General features: G+C 48.5%; 8 protein-coding genes across 8 annotated transcripts; 4 read left to right on the top strand and 4 right to left on the bottom strand.

Moving 5' to 3' along the window:
• Positions 1-99: 99 nt before the first annotated feature.
• On the bottom strand, positions 100-1,869 carry FTJAE_10814 (murein transglycosylase; the record flags this gene model as incomplete). Its single annotated transcript, XM_037343693.1, has 7 exons — positions 100-185; positions 237-542; positions 593-806; positions 858-992; positions 1,042-1,249; positions 1,304-1,382; positions 1,431-1,869. The coding sequence occupies 7 exons, from the start codon at positions 1,867-1,869 to the stop codon at positions 100-102; spliced, it is 1,467 nt and encodes a 488-aa protein (XP_037202112.1).
• A 929-nt stretch (positions 1,870-2,798) lies between these two features.
• On the top strand, positions 2,799-4,271 carry FTJAE_10813 (n-sulfoglucosamine sulfohydrolase precursor; the record flags this gene model as incomplete). Its single annotated transcript, XM_037343692.1, has 1 exon — positions 2,799-4,271. The coding sequence occupies one exon, from the start codon at positions 2,799-2,801 to the stop codon at positions 4,269-4,271; it is 1,473 nt and encodes a 490-aa protein (XP_037202111.1).
• A 762-nt stretch (positions 4,272-5,033) lies between these two features.
• Positions 5,034-6,731, top strand: FTJAE_10812 (nicotinamide mononucleotide permease; the record flags this gene model as incomplete). Its single annotated transcript, XM_037343691.1, has 1 exon — positions 5,034-6,731. One exon carries the CDS (start codon positions 5,034-5,036, stop codon positions 6,729-6,731), a length of 1,698 nt encoding a protein of 565 aa, XP_037202110.1.
• A 1,101-nt stretch (positions 6,732-7,832) lies between these two features.
• FTJAE_10811 (uncharacterized protein) lies at positions 7,833-9,346 on the top strand (the record flags this gene model as incomplete). Its single annotated transcript, XM_037343690.1, has 2 exons — positions 7,833-8,111; positions 8,165-9,346. 2 exons carry the CDS (start codon positions 7,833-7,835, stop codon positions 9,344-9,346), a joined length of 1,461 nt encoding a protein of 486 aa, XP_037202109.1.
• Positions 9,347-9,532: 186 nt separating this feature from the next.
• FTJAE_10810 (cmgc srpk kinase) lies at positions 9,533-10,951 on the bottom strand (the record flags this gene model as incomplete). Its single annotated transcript, XM_037343689.1, has 3 exons — positions 9,533-10,068; positions 10,117-10,682; positions 10,734-10,951. 3 exons carry the CDS (start codon positions 10,949-10,951, stop codon positions 9,533-9,535), a joined length of 1,320 nt encoding a protein of 439 aa, XP_037202108.1.
• A 3,838-nt stretch (positions 10,952-14,789) lies between these two features.
• On the top strand, positions 14,790-15,571 carry FTJAE_10809 (carbohydrate-binding module family 1; the record flags this gene model as incomplete). Its single annotated transcript, XM_037343687.1, has 2 exons — positions 14,790-15,061; positions 15,121-15,571. 2 exons carry the CDS (start codon positions 14,790-14,792, stop codon positions 15,569-15,571), a joined length of 723 nt encoding a protein of 240 aa, XP_037202107.1.
• A 247-nt stretch (positions 15,572-15,818) lies between these two features.
• Positions 15,819-16,909, bottom strand: FTJAE_10808 (haloacetate dehalogenase H-1; the record flags this gene model as incomplete). Its single annotated transcript, XM_037343686.1, has 2 exons — positions 15,819-15,979; positions 16,030-16,909. The coding sequence occupies 2 exons, from the start codon at positions 16,907-16,909 to the stop codon at positions 15,819-15,821; spliced, it is 1,041 nt and encodes a 346-aa protein (XP_037202106.1).
• Positions 16,910-17,322: 413 nt separating this feature from the next.
• Positions 17,323-18,282, bottom strand: FTJAE_10807 (alpha beta-hydrolase; the record flags this gene model as incomplete). The annotated part of the gene is made up of 1 exon (XM_037343685.1): positions 17,323-18,282. One exon carries the CDS (start codon positions 18,280-18,282, stop codon positions 17,323-17,325), a length of 960 nt encoding a protein of 319 aa, XP_037202105.1.
• Positions 18,283-18,451: the final 169 nt, after the last annotated feature.

Genomic DNA, 18,451 nt, shown 5'->3' with positions numbered 1-18,451 from the left:
CAGATTATACAAGACCTTTATCCATATCTCCAGATACTCAATCTCGTACCGAGCCTTTTACTGGCGTTCTAGTGGCAGGCTACTGACAATGCCGGCACCTCAAAAACTACCCCAGTAATGCTTATCATAGTCGCCGCTCGGCTTCCACAGAGCAGCTGGCGTATAGACCGGAATGGGTACATCAGCTAGAATAGATAGTCAGCGCATACACAGTTAAAACTCATCAAGTAACTTACTTCCATAACCAGTGCTTGCCGCAGCCCACGTAGGAAACGATGGAGTTGTCCAGCTAGTAGGCGTAGCTGTGACAGTGTACGTGCTGGTGTATGCGGTCGGTGTTTGACCAGAAGAAAGCGACTTGATTCCATTCGCCTGTCCATAGGAATTATCGCCATGGCCAAAGATGTTGCTAATCTTGTTCGCGACTGAGGTTCCTGATTCAGTCCAGATACTAAAGTCTTCGACCGTGACGTTGGTGGCGAATGATAGATCATTGGCCACCAGGAAAAGAGGAGGTCTCTTAGAACCATCAGCGACAGATCCTGGGACACGACGGTTAGTCTTTGCAGTCTTGTTACAACTTTGCTCTTACCTGAAAAATTCTTGAAGACAAGGTTACTCAAAGTAACAGCTCCTGTATCAGGTTCAAACGTGTTCTGCCAATACTGGTTGATATCCAAGCCATAAAGCGACGCCTTGGAGCGGAAATTCTCAAAGGTGATGTTGGTGACGTAGCCAGACCCGCCTGGGTAAGTCTTGATGAACGCAATGTTGTTTCCCTGGATGATATTGATGTTTCGTGCATGCTAGAAAGGTTTAGTCAATGCCGTCAGGTCTTATAGCTATGGTTTACTTACGATATTAGCGATAGATGCAGAGACGTTAAGACTTCCGATCGAGATACCGGACCCAGCTTGGTTACAGACCAAGTTCTCGATAAGAGCATGGTTAGAGGGGCTCTTGACCGACACGCATTCGTCTCGGTTTGTAACCTGATATAATAAGTACATGATCAAGGAGTTTTGGCGGAAGAGTTCGTACCTCAATGTCGTGGATCCAATAGTTTGTGCCAACCACGTCAACACCGTCATAAGAACCTAGGTTGGCTCCTCGGATAGTGAGGTGATATACCTCGAGGTTCTCAGCAAAGTCAAAGACGATGTGAAACTTGGGACTGTCGACGAGAATAAGGTCGTGGACAGAAGTGTTGATCGGGGAAATTATTCTGACAAGACGGGGACGGAAAGTGCTGAATTGAAGATGAGCATTTCTCAAGGATTACTGTTCCTTGGGAGTGACTTACTTTGCCAGGTTTCTGTAGATGTATCCTTGTCCCTGGATAGCACCCTTCCCATTTTGCGAATAAAACTCAAAGTCGACGGCTACACCTTAGTTAGTAGCGGCAAATGAGCTAATTAGGGTATACGCACGATTTATAATAGTAAGTCCATTCTGCAAGAACTGCCCATCGCCTTCACCATTGATAGTCGCGTTCAGCAGCTCAACACCCGCAAAGCCCTGCAATACCAACTTACGGTCAACAGTCCAGTTCCCACCATACGCTAAAGTAATCAGCCCGTCAAGCTGCAACGCCCAGTTTGTGCCGTTTGAAAGCACGACTGAGCGCTTGATCAGGTACTGCCCATCAGGGATGATTAGACGGCTTCCAGCGTTTGGAAGGACGCAGGTCTTGAAGGTCTTCTCGATAGCGTCGGCTGCGTCAGTGGAGTTGTCGTTGATGGCGCCGTAGTTGAGGATGTTGCACTCGTGGGTCTTTTGGGAGAGGGCTGTGAGGGGGCCGACGGGGCCGGTGAGCTGGGCGGTTGCTAGGAAGGCTGAGAATAAGCCTGAGAAGAGAACGAGCTTCATCTTGGAAAAATCTTATATTGATGTTCAAATTCCTTTGACCTCCAAAGTCTGGTCTAATATATATACTCATTCCAAGAACCGATGCCCGATTCGATACCTACGCGCGCTGGTTCAGAAGCCATCACTAATACCAATCATGAGCACGACATATGGTCTTCATCTTACCTTTCTCCTTAGACCAAAAATATCTTTGCCGTTATTCCGGTCAGACTTACAGAGCAAGGTCTACAGAGGAAGTCACTTCTCTCTTACCATCACATCTCGCAATGTTGAAACCTACACACAGCTGATACCATCTCGGGCCATCGCTCCTTTCCGAGACTAGAGGATGTCACGATTATTCTAAGCTTTACTCTATCAAGTCCTAGAAACCCAGAGATTCCCTGCATGTACCAGTACATCTGCTAAATCCTCCTTGTCGAGACTCATACCTTTGGGAGTTCCTGACAGTCGGATCCGAACCCCTACACCTCGGCCGTTCAGACCCATGCTATATCCAGAAATAGCGCGGATGTCACAATCGCCTTTATGTGTTCTTATTGGTGCGCTTTTTCAGATGCCGCGGATGAACCAATCTGACAGTTAGGCACTAGGTTGTTTACACGTCTGATCGACATGGTTGAGGCTCAATTCTGAGTAGTTTCACGATGTGAGAATGATAAGCACGGATATTCGGCACCGCCATCATATCGGTTACACATTGTCTATTGTTTGATTGCGTGGGATGTTGGGATATATAATTCTTGCTGGATGGCGACATTGTCTTGTTCGTCACGCCATCGGCCGTTGACACTGGCATGCACCTCAGTGCCCAAACCCTAAGCAAAGACAAGAGCAAAAAGACAAGATCATAATCTTGTTACCTCCAATTCTCATTTACATTCTAGCATCATAAACCATTGCTCAGCTATTCATCTACTCTTGTCAACATGACGGCAAACAACGTCCTCCTGCTTGTCGCAGACGACCTAGGCAAACAACTAGGCTGCTACGGCCATCCCAATGCAAAAACCCCCAACATCGACAACCTCGCTTCCCAAGGTGTACGCTTCGACAGAGCCTTCGCAAGCACCGCTTCATGTAGTGGAAGTCGCTCTACCATCTACACCGGGCTACATACCCACCAAAACGGCCAATACGGCCTCAACAGTGGAAAGCATCATTTCATGACCTTTGATCACATCCAGTCCGGTCCAGCCATCTTAGCCAAGAACGGTGTGAGGACTGGGATCATTGGTAAGATTCACGTTGGGCCTGAGGCTGTGTATCCTTGGGAGTGGAAAGCTGAGAGTTTGACGAGAGATGTTTGGTGGTCTTCGCAAAAGGCGAAGGAGTTCTTTGCAGTGGGGAAGGATGATGGGAGGCCGTTTGTTTTGACGGTTGGATATCATGATCCGCATCGTGATCGGACGCGCGGTGGCTTTGGGAATGATGAGCCTGTTGATGAGCGTGTACAAAGCGTCAAGTACCGCTCTGAAGATATGGTTGTTCCTGAATTCTTGTCCGATACTCCTGGAGCCAGACACGAGCTTGCGGAGTATCTGGAAGCCATAGGTCGCTTAGATCAGGGCATTGGCTTTATCCTCGATGAGCTTCAGAATGCGGGTCTTGCCTCGAGTACGTTGGTCATCTTCATGAGCGACAACGGGCCTCCGTTTATGAACTCAAAGACAACTTTATACGACGCAGGTGTTCAGCTTCCGCTTATCATACGGCACCCAGATCTCAAAGCTTCTGTGAACACAAACCTGGTGTCGTATGTGGACATTCTACCAACGATACTGGACTGGACACTTGGCCAGGCCGCTGAGGAGCCCAAGAAGCAACTATCAGGTCGCTCGTTTCTTGAGATTCTGAACGAGCAAACGGATCTTGAGGCTTGGGACCATGTTTTTGGCTCACACACCTTCCACGAGTCAACAAACTACTGGCCCACCCGCTTCATCCGCACGCGGCGCTACAAATACCATCGCAACATCGCATGGAGACTGGACTTTCCATTCGCAAACGACATCTACGGCTCATTAACATGGGATGACATTCGCAACTCAGAAGACAGTCCCAAAAAGATTGGCCAGAGGAAATTGAAAGATTACTTCTTCCGCCCGGCTGAAGAGCTGTATGATTTGGAACTTGACCCACAGGAGGTTACGAATCTCGCTAAAGACCCTGAGTATAAAGAGGTTCTGGAGGAGTTGAGGGATAGGCTTGAGGACTGGCAGCGCAGGACGAATGATCCTTGGCTTTATCGTGATGGAGTTTCTGTGCTGTTGAATAAGCATCATCTTGATGCTGGGCTGGAAGTTCCTGATAAGTGGGATCTTGATGTTGAGCATCCTGAGACGAAGGGGGTTGCAAAGTATAAGAATCTGCCATTTGGTATAGCGGGTACTAGAGATTGATCATTAGAATATCTAGTGTCCTTCAAGAGCTTAAAAAAGGATTTCGATTAATTTGATGTATGCCAAATTAATTAGCAGTATGTCAATTAGCCGCCATAAGGCTTTGTTTTGCTTTTGGAACGGTTGCAAACATCCAAAGGAGTAGATGCATTGTCTTCGCCTGTGACAACCACGTAGAGCTTATTGCATATCAGCATTCACCATGAACGATTCGTGATTTCACCCCCTCAACTGCTCACACGCGATATCGAAGTGCACAGAATGTGTCATTGCCCCATGCACATTGGCTCATGCACTTAGAAAAGCCGCACCGCAACGGCATATCGCTTGTCAGCCCGACTGACCGTATGAACCCCCAATAAGACCCCCACCCTTTGTATATGAACATTCCGTTTCATGGTAGATCGGTACATAGCTCCGGGTGGCATCCCGCATACGGTAATAGGTGTTGGGGGTAGCTGGTCAATCCCCATTTATCCCCATAATGTCGTGATGGCTTCTCGGATCATCGGTGCCGAGAGGAACAGGGAAGTACGCTTGAATTGATGGTTATCTCTGAAACTGGGCCATCGGCTGGTCACACCATATGCACTCGTCAGCACGTTGAAGATGGCCTCCTACGCTGGGTATAAGTCAGATTATCAAAGGGTTTACATATAAGAGGGATAACAGTCGCTCTAGAAAGTAATTCATCACCAAACTCATTTCTACAAGTCCTTGGCCCTCAATTACTGAGGAACATCGGGCTTTTCATTGCCCAGAATGGCTCACCCCAGTCATCAAGACATTGACGCAAAGGCGCCATCCTTTGAGATCTCCTCTCCCAAAGATGAACCTACAGATCTTGTAGAGCCCCAAGACACAAGCCGAAACATCGGCATCTGGGAAGCCCTAACCCATCGCACCAAACCCGCCGATCTCGACGCCATCGCCACAGAGCGCAGCGTCTTCGACGATCCGCACCTCTCCCAATTCTACCAACCCCCTCCAGAGTACGAAAACTTCCATCGCTTCGACCCCAACGAAAGATGGACATACCGCGAAGAATACGCCGTCCGTCGCAAAACAGACCTCAAGATCTTTATCTGGATCCTCGTCATGTTCTTTGGTCTAAACATTGATCGCGGAAATCTCGGCAACGCAGCTGCTGATAATTTACTCGACGATCTAAACCTCAACACCAATGACTTTAATAACGCGCAGAACATGTATCGTATTGGTTTTCTGGTCGCGGAGATTCCGTCGCAGATGATCGGCAAGCGTCTTGGTCCTGATCGCTGGATCCCTGTTCAGATCATCCTCTGGAGTTTAGCCTCGGGCGGACAGTTCTTCATGCATAACCGTGCGGGATTCTTTGCGTGTCGTTTCTTCATCGGATTGTTCATGGGCGGTTTCATCCCAGACTCGATTCTGTACCTCTCGTACTTTTATAAAAAGACCGAGATGCCTATTCGTCTTGCGCTTTTCTGGTTTGTGGACTCCATGTCTGGTGTTGTTGCTTCGTTCATGGCCTACGGTATCCTACACATGCGCGGTGTCGCAGGGAGAGAAGGCTGGCGTTGGTTGTTCCTTTTGGAAGCTTTGGTCAGCTTGGTGGTTGGTGTTCTGAGTTTTCTCTTCCTCGTGCCTGGACCAACGCAGACCAAGACGTGGTGGAATCCTGGTGGCTACTTTACCGAGCGCGAGGAGAAGATCATAGTCAATCGTGTTCTTCGCGATGATCCGTCCAAGAGCGGTATGCACAACCGCGAACCGATTACGTTGGGAATGCTTTGGAAGAGTCTTAAAGATTATGACCTCTGGCCTGTGTACGCTATTGGCATATTGTTTGAGATTCCGACTGCGCCGCCAAAAACCTACCTGACATTGTCGCTTCGAGCCCTGGGTTTTAGCACTTTCAACACTACGCTCTTGGCGATTCCTGCTACAGTATTTGCTGCTGTCAACATGCTTTGGATCACTTTTCTCACAGAGAAGTTCCACCAAATCGCGTTATTTGGTCTACTCACCCAGCTCTGGGTCCTCCCATTGCTCATCGTCGAGTATACATCGGTCCAGAATTTATCGCATTGGGCTCAATACGCTGTTGCATTCTTGATCATCGGCCAACCCTCAGTCCATGCAGCTCAAGTTGGTTGGTGCTCCAGACTATCCGGCTCAGTCCGAACACGAGCTATCAGTGCGGCCTTGTACAATATCACCATCCAATTGTCAGGCATTGCATCGTCCAACATTTATCGAGAAGATGATAAACCGCTTTATCATCGTGGAAACAAGAACCTGATTGGTATTACTGTGGGAACTATCTTTGCATATGCATTTGCAAAGGGTTATTACACGTACCGCAATAAGTCCAAGAGGAGTAAGTGGGACAGCATGACAGCTCATGAAAAGGCGAATTACCTCAACAATACCAGCGACCAAGGCAACAAACGCTTGGACTTTTTCTTTGATAGCTAGTTGGACATCTTACATTTAAAACACCAGCTGATGGCATGTTCCTTTGCTCACCAGCCACTCTGCGCAACCATTCTTGTCGAAAGACACCGGACAGTGATCGACGCCAAGATTGGTGCAGGGTGGCCAGCACAGTGTGTCGCTGTATGGGGCAACGCTATCCAAGGCGGCCAAGTCCACTGGCAAGATGGTCGAGTCAGATCGAGACCGAGTTAGTAATGATGCACAAAGAATAAATTGATTTGGAAATATAAATGTTGCGCTCTACAAAGTGACGATTCTATGTACTCGGGACTCATTTAATGTTATTCCCTCGTATGGAGACCATCAGGGGTCCCTCACATGCTAGTATCCAATGCAAAAGCCAGCACATAATAGTCACAAAAACAGCGACTTAAGCATAGATAAACACGGAGCAAAAAACAAGCTTGAATATGTGATCGGCGGCATTAATCCCCTATCATTTTAGTCCCAAAACAATTCCTCCAATCATCCCCAGCCAAGCCCGCTCCAAGGTCACATTGCGTCCTTAACCTTCACGATAAGATTAAAAAAAGCACCATCGGCTCTATGTCCGAGAAAAGAAGTCTATCCAATAAGCTTAACTTACCTGCCGAACTAGGACTGGCCTACCCCCCGCCAAGCATTGCGAAAGATATACCTTGTATCCAATAAGATTCAGTGTGTTAGAACTTTTGCAAGACACGATTCGTGCTTGGTACTTTCTTAGGTTGCAATGGAGAACCTTGGTGGTGCCTGTGGAGGTGATCATAGGTTCTGATAACGGAGCGGGTGTGCGGTAGACACCTTCCAGATCTGGGGTGGACAACGAATGCCGTCACTATCGCCAAGTTGAGATAATGGTTTCGGTGCGACGCTGGGGAGAATGTGATTGGTGATGGGGAGATCGCGAGGCGCGAATGTGCATTGACCCTCCGGCTGTGATCGCTTATGGTAGGATTGCCGGTATACGTGATCTACAAAGATTCCAACACCGCTTCCCCAAATAGAAGTACCGCCAGTTCATACATAAAAGGCACCTTTCCTCGCCCAACATGTTGCTCCTTTTACTCCATCCCCAACTATCATCCCCAATCTTTCATGATGGTCAAGTCCACTCTCCTCCTCAGCGCCCTCGCCGCTATCACCTCCTACGTCGCCGCCAAAGAGGTAAAGGTCAATGAGGAGAAGGCCGCTAGGCTATACGACTCAGGCGAGGTGCACAACAAGCTCATGGCCAGCAAGGAGGCTGTCTGGGCGAAGCAAGAGGCCGCTGGTGCTTTCGCCAGCGAGCAGTATCCCAAGCTCGGCTACACAAAGTGTATCGACGGTTACGCAGAGGCTATCAAGGGTGATGCCAACAACACCTTTGCCTGCCACAACGTTAGTAACACCCCTTGTACAACAACTAGTTACACTGGCTGACGAACCTCTAGGCTGATCTTTACTCGTTCTTGAGCCACGCTGCGCTTGGTAGCACTGGCGGTCGAGGCTCGTCCTCGTGGGGATGGACATCCGATACCGGCCGTGAGTTTGTCGCTATCGGTCAGTACGACGGCACTGCGTTCGCAGAAATCACCAAGAAGGGACAGCTCGTCTATCTCGGTCGTCTGCCCGAGTACTCTGTCCCCTCCCAGTGGCGCGAGATCCGCACGTACAAGAACTACGTCATCATCGGATCCGAAGCCGTCGGCCACGGTATTCAGATCTTCGACATGAAGAAGCTTCTCAAGATCAACCCCAAGAGCCCTGTTGTCTTTGACGCAAAGAATGATCTCACCAGCCACTTCTCTGCTTTGTTGCCTGTTGGTCGGGCTCACAATGTTGTTGTCAATGAGGAGTTGAAGTACGGTGTTGCTGTTGGTGCTCAGCCACGCACTGACCCCAATTGTCTCTCTGGACTTAACTTCTTTGATCTTACTGATCCTTCTAACCCGGAGTCTCTTGGATGCGCCAAGGGCGATGGATATGTTCACGATGCGCAGTGTCTTGTTTATCGTGGTCCTGATAAGCGCTACCAGGGCCGTGATATCTGCTACGGATATAACGAGGATACTCTGACCATCTACGATGTCACCGACAAGGCTAATGTCACCAACATCATCTCCAAGATCTCTTACGAGGGTGCTTCTTACACTCATCAAGGTTGGGTTCTCGACACTCAAAACCAAGAATTCCTCGTCTTGGACGACGAACTCGACGAGCGTGATGGTAAGGGTCCTGGTTCTGACGGTTACCCCGTGACTTTCATCTGGGACATCCGTGATCTTGAAAATCCCAAGCAGACCGGTGTTTTCAAGCACCCCACCAAATCCATCGACCACAACCAGTACGTCATCAACAACTACATCTACCAGTCCCACTATGGCGCTGGTCTCCGCGTCCTCGATGGCCGCTCCATTCCTCAAGACCCCACCGGTGCTGGTGTTTACGAAGCCGCTTGGTTCGACATCTACCCCGAGGATGATGCTCTTCCCGGTGGTGGCAGCGTTGCTTTTGTTGGAACTTGGTCTTCTTATGCTTACTTCAAGTCGGGATACATCTTCATCAACACTATTGAGCGTGGTGCTTTTGTTGTTAAGCTTACCAAGGATGCTTTCAAGAAGCCCAAGAACTAAGAGGCCAAGCTGCTTCACGCTGAGTTGAAGTTGTGGTGGCGAGTAGAGTCATATAGCTGGCAAATCAAAACATAAATCAATAATTCCAGGTACCTACTGCGCGAATGTTCCAATCTAGAATACTTACCTTTCTTCCCTTTCCTATTTCCAAACTTCTGTTCCCACAAACTACCACCAGTACCAATCTTACTCAGCCTGCTCAGTTGAATCTTCCGCAAACCATGAATGACGGAGGATCTCCTCAGCTGAGGGTCTCTTGGCCGGATCGTACTGAAGAATCCATCGGATAAGTTTCTTCACCTCCTGTGCCTCCTCCTCTGTCATTTCGGGACTCTTCCTGTGGAAGGCTTGTTCCATGGAACATTGTTTTAGCATAAGCGGCTCCCTACCCTCGGGGACACCACCAATCATACAATTGTACTTAGTCCCATCCTGGGTGTAATAGCGCGAAGAGGTCTTCCAGTGGCTGTAAAGCTCATCGGGAAGTGGACCAAGCCTATCCACGATCTCAAGAAGATATTCGTCATCTAGCAAGGAAGGATCGTCCTCGGTTGAGCCACCAAAGACGTAGAAGAGAGGCCTTCCGGCGAACAATTCGAAAACGAGACACCCGAAGCTCCAGATATCCTGGGTCTTGTCGATTTCTCCTTTGAGGACTAGCTCTGGGGCGCGAAGGGCACATGGAACTATGGAGTCCGTTGGAGGGTCGTTGAGGAAGTATGCTATCAACTGTTTGCCTAAATTCATCTGAAGAGGGAAAATGTACTTACCGCCGCCCATGTCAGCTAGTTTAATTTTGAGGCTTTCGTCAATACTCGTGTAGTCCGTTAGCGGCTCTGCAGTCCACAGATATTCGGGTGCCCATCTGTCTTTCTTGCCATCAATTCTCTTGATACGATAGCGCTCGTTCGGCGTTTCCTTCTGACGTAGGGTCGCTTCGTCACAGGAATTGATGTTGTTGAGCGAGAACAGCATATTTCCCGGTTGAAAGTCTGCATGGGCGATACCATGCTTATGAAGAAATGCTAGCCCTTCCAGTGAATCCCTGAGAATACGCTTCGCCATTTGGACCGGATACTTCATCTCACTCGGAAATTTCTTTTCCCTGTCGGCAAGCTCCAGAAGCATTTGATTGACGGATGGTCCCATGGGCTCAAAAACAAGGCATTTGTGTGTGCCGTTGGGACCTTTATGTTCAAACTCGGCGAGAAGCTGCGTGATTCGCTGGGGTGCTGTCAAAGGAGCAACCTGGGTAAGGTGACGCAAGATTTGCAACTCCTGGGATTTTTCTGCCTCATCTGAGACCAGAATCTTCAGTGCTACGTAGCAAGAGTTCCTATGAATGGTGTAAGTACGTGGCTCAGTGTTGTCCCGAGGATTAACTTACATCAGGTCATGGGCAAGCCAGACAATGGAGAAATACCCTTCTCCAAGTTTTCGAATAATCTTGTACTGGCCTTCGTTGAGAACATCTCCTAGGTTGACCGGGTGATAGCCTCCTGGTCGGTAAGCCTCAGGATCCTCGCCAGGTGATACGCAGTTCTCCAGCCTCTCTTCGAAAGGGGCTGTTGGGGTTGGTGGAGGAGAGACGCTTGTTCCTTCCATGGTGACGTGTCTTGTGAGAGTTCGGACGGAGTTCTGTGAGATGCAATTGAACATTTGATAAGCGGAAATGAAGGGTTTATGAATTTCTGAAACTCATCACGGACAATGAACGTCGGGAGTACCGTCGGCCTTGTACCGGGCAACAGTAAGCTTCGAGAATCATTAGCGTCACCTCATCAAAATCGAATAAAGAGGAAAGGCATATCCTGACCTGCGTTGGCCCAACAAAGTGCTCATCGTGTTGCAAGTGAGTTTTAACCCACTTGCGCCCCCACCAACGGTGTGTTAGCGTTTGAACTAATGCCGCAAAAGCAGGGAATTACTTCACGATCAACCAGTCTTGGACCTCATGTCTCTGCCACAGACTCGGTCTGTGTACAATGAGAGCCCAATTGACGCTGCGGCGAGCTGGCAGGCTCAGTCTATCGGACTCGCCGAGTTCGATTTCTTATTTTACTAGTTAACATGGTGGATGAGATCACAGGACATGGTCCGCGCCGTGACAATATGCCTCGACATCAAACACTCTTTGTCTTGGCCTTTCGGCGCCAAGATGTGGCAGCCAAGATTGATTATGGGTTGAGAGGAACAGTACTAAGCTTGGACGGCACGTAATCTCAGCTTTTCTTTGTTTACTCATGGCTTTGATACCTTCTCTTGGAAGAGCATCAAGGTTGGTAGGCCCACTGACTATCCTGCAAAACGGTGCGGTTTCAAACAGAGCCAGACCTTGTGTACAGTTGTTCAACTGCCCGTTGGAAACGATCAAAGGATGTCTTGTTCGTAGTTCGGTCTAGCACACAAGATGTGTTCTCCAAACATAGCTACGAACAATGAACAACGGGACCAGTTCATGAAGAACAACTCAGTCATGTGTTTGCCTCAATACCTATAAATCTTGAAGAAGAGAACGAATGGATCAAGTCCCAACTCCACATTGAGTCTCTCATCTGTGCCAATTCTGAATCCTATCTGACATACCTTTGACCAACTCAAATCGCACTCCACAAAATCACCGCTGTCTTAACAAAATGCACGTTGACGATGTCTTGTTTGACCCATCCGACATGTACATGGCACAGACAGATGGTCTAGCCAAACGAGCCGAAATAGCCCGACTGACAGTAGCAAAAGCTCCTGTCGGGACTTATTCGGCGATAGTCGTGAATGGCTGGCACAAAAGTAGAAGTGATAAGAAAGAACACTGTACTGTGGACTACTACACCTACACCGATTGTTTTGATAAAACTCGTGACCATGTTCATCGACCTGCTGTCATAGCCAATGAGCCAAGTACTCGCAGTGAGTGCATTCAATGATGGAAGTAACAGGCCAAGTATACGACTTCTATTCTTGGCGTTCTTCTCCAATCTGATCTGACAGAGGATCGGACTTTGTATGGTCAGTATTTGGGCTACAATTTTGAGTCAGTGTTGGGTATTTCGATGTTCGGGTGCTTTTTGTCAGCAGCTATAGAAAAAATCAGAGGCAATAGAGATTTGTTGGTTTTCACTTTGAGGAGTCTACTGTCTGACCCGAGTTTCCCGCCGTTAATGAATTGACTCTATTAAATTCTAGAGCGTAGCATAGCCATGATTAAGTCTTTGTCCTCGGTTGCTAAGTCTGTGAGTAAATTACGCCAGTTCTCATACAGCTCAATTCAAAGTCATACTTTGTTGCCATCGAAATCGGGTTTTGTTGTACCGACACTGTTCTTTCTCCCATCAAAGCTTAGTAGCGGCGAAAGGCCAGCATAGTGGGCAAGTTCAGCCAAAGAATAACGCAGGCTGTGGTTAAATCCTACAGGGCACAGATGGATTGAATGTCTTCAGCTAGCCAGGAACCACAGAAACAACGCGAACAAAGTCAATGCAGCCAATTCGGTCACCTCAAAAGCTCTTTGAGAGCGAGATACGCCACCATTTAGCAGTTGGCATAAGCTCCGAAGTGACAGATGGAATCACGGTACATTGAACCATTATGCCAGAAATGGACATTTTATCCATGCCATGCCGACTGACAAAGAAAACCAGTCGGGTGCCCCGAGGGCAATCAATTTTAGCGTCTTGACTCGGGGGGGATGCAACGTTAAGCCCTGGTAGCAAACATTCTTTGTTCTAACTTAGGGCGGCACGGTATGAAGCGACCATTAGCTTTGCATCAAACAAGTTCCATCCGAGCTTTTTCATCTGCATGTGATGGCTGTTTTCTTTTGTTCATGTCCTGACCTTGGCGTTCGCGTTGTAAGAGAACGGCAAAATTGGTTGAGAAGGCCATGGCATGGATGACATTGCCAGATTTTCTCGGGTTCCAACAAGGAGAAAATTTTCTACGTACGCTCGGCAAATCAAATCAATTACCCATCTGGTTATCATCATCTGTTCATCGTTAGCCTGCAATATGAGGTATCCTTGGGATGTGGACACAAGGCCACGCGTTTTGGAATTCGCTCGAACATAAGATATGGTCTCTGAACATTGAATCGACGACGAATTAGTTGACACGAACAGAGTCTCGAGAACAGAGACAGCTCCTTTCGTCCATATGTATAAACTTCTAATCCAATGCCAAACTCAGACTGAACTCTACACCGTATACCCTCTGTGATATACTCAAGCCGCACTTAACAACATCGCCACTTCCATGCAAACAGGACAACACCAATGTCACATTTGTTCCCTAAAACATGTATAACGGCCAAACACAGACCAACGGTGAGAGCAAACGACTTATCATCGCTAACTACGCCGTAGCGCAAGCTCTTGGTAATGCTAACTAAAGCAAGCGTCGTGAATGGATGTCACACGAGTAAGAGCGACGAGATGGAGAACTGTACAGTCAACTACCGATGCAACGGCAAAATCAAGCGCCGCCATGTCTACGACACCGATGGGGCAAATGAGTAGAGGCGGTTCGTGGCGAGAGCTCGTTCCGGACTGTACACGCTACTGCTGTCAAGGGCTTGCTACTGCGATGGCAATGGTGATTTCATCGATCAGGGCCATGCTACCTAACCCTCTCAGAGGGGTTATCCGGATGTATGGTGCCAGAAACCATCGTGTTTGAGTACTTTGGCACTCTTCTGTGTATGAACGTAAGTGAATGAATTTCTGTGACAGTACCATGAGGTGAGGGGCTGGGAGAAGCCTGAGCCCTGGTGCAAAGGCAAAGAACACAAGTTGGATAGCTTTCTGTTCTATTTAGGCAAACTATAACCTGCCGGAGGGTTCTATAGTCAGGTAGCAAGTTTGCCTATAGGCGCTAGATGTTTGTAGTAAATAGAGCAAGACAACTTCCGAACAGAAAACTTTCCTTTCCATTTTGAGTATCTCGCGGCTTCATCCGAATCTCTTTAGTCAACTACTTAGCCCAATCTTGGTAGTGATGTTCTGTATGTTACGTCAACCCACTTCCTATACTACATACCATCGGCTCGACGGTCATCTTGGTCCGAAAAATGCATGAAGCGATATGATTAAATATGTATAATACCGATTAACCCATAAAAGTCATCCAGTCAAAAGACGGATAAATAGATTGTTTCACACCCCTTCCACGGAAGAATTCCCGTCATGCTCGTCTCAGGTTTCACCTCATGGCCCGACAAGGAAATTGCGGGCTCTCGATTCCGAACTAACCGCAACACCCCCTGCACGGCCAATGACAACCTCAAGCGAGAGAACCGCCCTGTTTCAGGCTTCAGTCCCTAATATCGTCCGTCTCTCACGTTCAGCTCAGCTCATATATAGATCTCGCATCGTCCCTTCGTTCTTGGCATCTTGGCTCTTCACTTCACTTCTTTCAGTCTATACTTCAATTCTCGTATCCTTTTTTCATCATGCTTCGTCAAGTTGCTCTTGCTGCACTCTCTGTGCTGCCCCTCGCCCTCGGCCAGGTCGCTGAGGATTTTGAGAGTGGTTGGGATAAGGTCGCTTGGCCGACTTATGCGCCTGATTGCGATCAGGGCGGTAGTGTCGAGCTTGACAAGACTACTGCGCATAGTGGAAAGAACTCTATCAAGGTCACTGGTGGACCCAATGGTTTCTGCGGACACAAGTTCTTTGGAACTGATGCTGTTCCCGAGGGTCACGTCTACGTCCGAACTTGGATGTAAGTTACGAGCTGAACATGCCAAGAGAATAGCTACTGATCAACTTTTGTGACTATAGGAAGACTGCCAAGGCTTTTGATGACTCGCACGTCACCTTTATCACTATGCCTGACGCCGCGCAGGGCAAGGGCAAGCATCTCCGCATCGGTGGCCAGAGCAAGATCATGATGTACAACCACGAATCCGACGACGCCACTCTTCCCGACCTTTCCCCCGACGGCATCGCTGCCTCCAAGAGCATCCCCGCCAACACCTGGCAGTGCCTCGAGTACCACCTCTCCCCCGACGGTACCATCGCCACTTGGCTCAACGACAACCCCGTGCTGGGTCTTGTCTACAAGCCCGAGGCTCCCAGCTCTTATGCCAATGGCTGGGCCAGGAGCAAGCCTAAGCCCAAGGTTCAGGGTGTTTACTTTGGCTGGGAGTCTTATAGCGGTGCTGTCAACACTTTCTGGTTTGACGACATTGCTATTGACTCCAAGCGCATTGGATGTGCTGTCAAGAAGTAAGCTTGGGCTGGTTGTGATGGAGTGTATATGAGATTGAGTGTAGGAGTTGCCAGGTGCAACATTCTTGTATCTATTTTGAGAGTATTTACATACAATGTATTTATGCCGACTGTGATTCTGTGACTCTAATTCCCTATTCGCGTATCGGCTTCATTCAAACGTACGGAATCATTGTGGCTTGTCCATGAACCACTAAACCTATGCTGGTGCCAACGGTTTTCATGACCATCCGCACAGCCCAGATTGCTTACTGAGTGCCCAGCGCAAAGTTCCTCCTCGTGCCATAAAACCCGACGTCCAGTGTAACCAACTCATCCAAGTAACCCAAGTCAACCTTTGACAGGCTATCATCGTCTTCACCAAAGAACTTAGCTACTCTCTTCGCAGTCCATCGAGGGTTCTCATCCGCTGCATAACAATTAGCTAGATCCTTTATCAGTGTCAGTATGAAAACTCACCAACCCAGTGCCCAGCCTTTGGAATGACGTCAATCTCAAGTTCAGATGAAACAGGTTCAAATGTTTGTTTGAGAACCGACTTCAATCCCAAACTCGCCTCTCCACCCATGCCAAGCAGCGGCACGCTCAATCTGCTCTTGTTCAGCGCAGCCTTGAAGAAATTTCCATCTTGATAAACAGTCGAACTTGAGAACGGTCCGAGCATAGCTCTCAGAAATCCTGGCTTCGAGATACTGCTCGTGTATCTGTTGACTGTCTCTTCGCTAAAACTCTCAACGCCAGAGTAACTTCCATGATAGAAATACCACTGCAAGAATTGCTTTTCTTTGCCTGACATGAGAAACTCGGCGAGATCAGGGACTTGGAAGAAAGCCAACTGCCAGTTCTGATAAAGATCCCAGAACGGCGCTGGGTTGGATGATTGTTCGTAGGTGAAGCCGGGAAGAACATACTCCGCTAGCGCAAGTCTCTTGACAAGATCTGGATACTTGATCGCCAGTGCCGTTGCCATCCCGACACCTTTATCATGCGCAAACACATACGCAGAGGTGATGTTCAAGAAATCCAAGACGCCTTTGAGATCTTCTGCCGATGCGGCGGCTGTGTAGTTTCCATCGGGTGGAACGCTCGAATCACCAGCACCTCGGTTGTCGGGGGTGATAACGGTGTAGTTCTGAGCGAGGATGGGGCCAATGAATTGCCATGTGAGACTGTGCTGGGGATTTCCGTGGACGAGAAGAAGGGGCGGTCCTGAGCCGGCGTAGCGGAAGTGAATGCTCACGTCTTGTAGTGCAACTCGGCCGTGAGCCCAAGTATCGAAGGATGAAGTCGCTGCAACGGCGGAGGCCAACGAGGCGAGGGCGAGTTGAAAGAAGCGCATCTTCACCGATATCTCAACAAACAATAAAGCAATTAATGAACCAAGTGGTGAATCTGATAGCCATACATCATTCCCCTTTTTATATCGAATTTAACATATCATCTCACTGCATAGCTTTGCAGGCAATGACATAACCCCATCTCTATGGTTTTCAAGCTCCGGATGCTCCTTTGGGGAGGTGGGTCTTGATCACTGCAACTATTCGCTGACAATCCTGTAGGATCGATAAATGAAATTGATATGCTTAAAAATTGGTGGGCTGCAGAAGATCTAATTGGTTCAGATGCAAGATGCTTACGAAAACCGGCTGACAAACCTTGCGGCTTATGGGCTTTTACCAAAAGGACTTTCGGATGTGACTTCATAACATTCAATGGGCTTGGCCACTGAAAACTTGGCCACTCGGTAGAGATCTATCGCTCTAAATGCTTATTCACAAAGGCACTAATCATCTTTCGTCCCTCTGCACCCTCACTATGCGGGAGTAAAGGCCAGACATGAAGCATCCCCTCCTTCTCGACATACACAAGCCGATCCGTCTCTACACTCCCCGCCAGAGCCTCATCCACGTCTTTGCCCAGCAACTTTGACTTTAACCGTCTGGCATCAGCACAGAGCAAATCCCTCAGTCCACCAAACATCAACAACGGTGGAAGTTTATCCATGTCGCCGTATAGCGGGCTGACGAGGGGATGTTTGATCGGCAAATCTCCTGCAAACATCTTGCCTGAGATGCGAAGACCTGTTACTCCTAGCCAGAAATCTATCTTGGCGAGACGGAGGGCTTCGGGATGATCGACTGCACAGTCGAGAAGAGGCGCTATTAAAATCAACGAGCGTATTTTTGCGAAAAGTTCAGGCGCTGTGTCTCGGAGATGAAGAGTCGTTGATAGAGCGAGTGTGCCGCCTGCTGAATCTCCCGCGATGCTCACGATAGGCTGCTTCGATAAGCGACAAATATCGACCAGCCCATCGGCAAGCTTCTGTGCTGTAGCCACTGGTCTCGGGACAAGCGGATAAATTGGTATCAAGACATCCAGATCAGTCTCACTAGCAATCTGTGCGGCGAGTTTCCAATGCTGGGGATATATCTCCTTATAGAACGATCCGCCGTGAATGTAAAGAAGAGCCTTCCGCTGCTGACTCTTTGTCTGAGAATTTGTTGTGGATATCTTGTATAAATGCCATTCCTGTACATCGACGCGATGAATGGTGATGTTAGAGCCGAGACTGCTGGGAGGGCGATGGTCTTGCGGTCGGGTGTAGGTGGTTTGAATGGCCTGACGCGTCGCCTCTTCATCTTCCTGAGCGGCCTTGTTTGCGCGGAACCATTTTATGAGAAGGGTGACTATTGAGGCTGATAAAGATGGCATTATGACAGGCGCGTTGATGTGACTAGATCAAGAGAGGGTTAAGTTTCATGAATCTTGGATCGGAGCGTGATTGACTTTGATTGACCTGCGATTGCTTAGGACAGGTAAACCTTTAGAGATTCTGGCGCTACCCCGCAAACTTTAATACTAGATGCCTCGGCGCCTCGGG

Source organism: Fusarium tjaetaba, assembly GCF_013396195.1.
Source record: "Fusarium tjaetaba strain NRRL 66243 chromosome Unknown NRRL66243_c0000255, whole genome shotgun sequence".
Taxonomy (NCBI): Eukaryota; Fungi; Ascomycota; class Sordariomycetes; order Hypocreales; family Nectriaceae; genus Fusarium; species Fusarium tjaetaba.
Note: the sequence above shows the minus strand (reverse complement) of the source record. Positions and strands in the feature narration are given on the sequence as shown.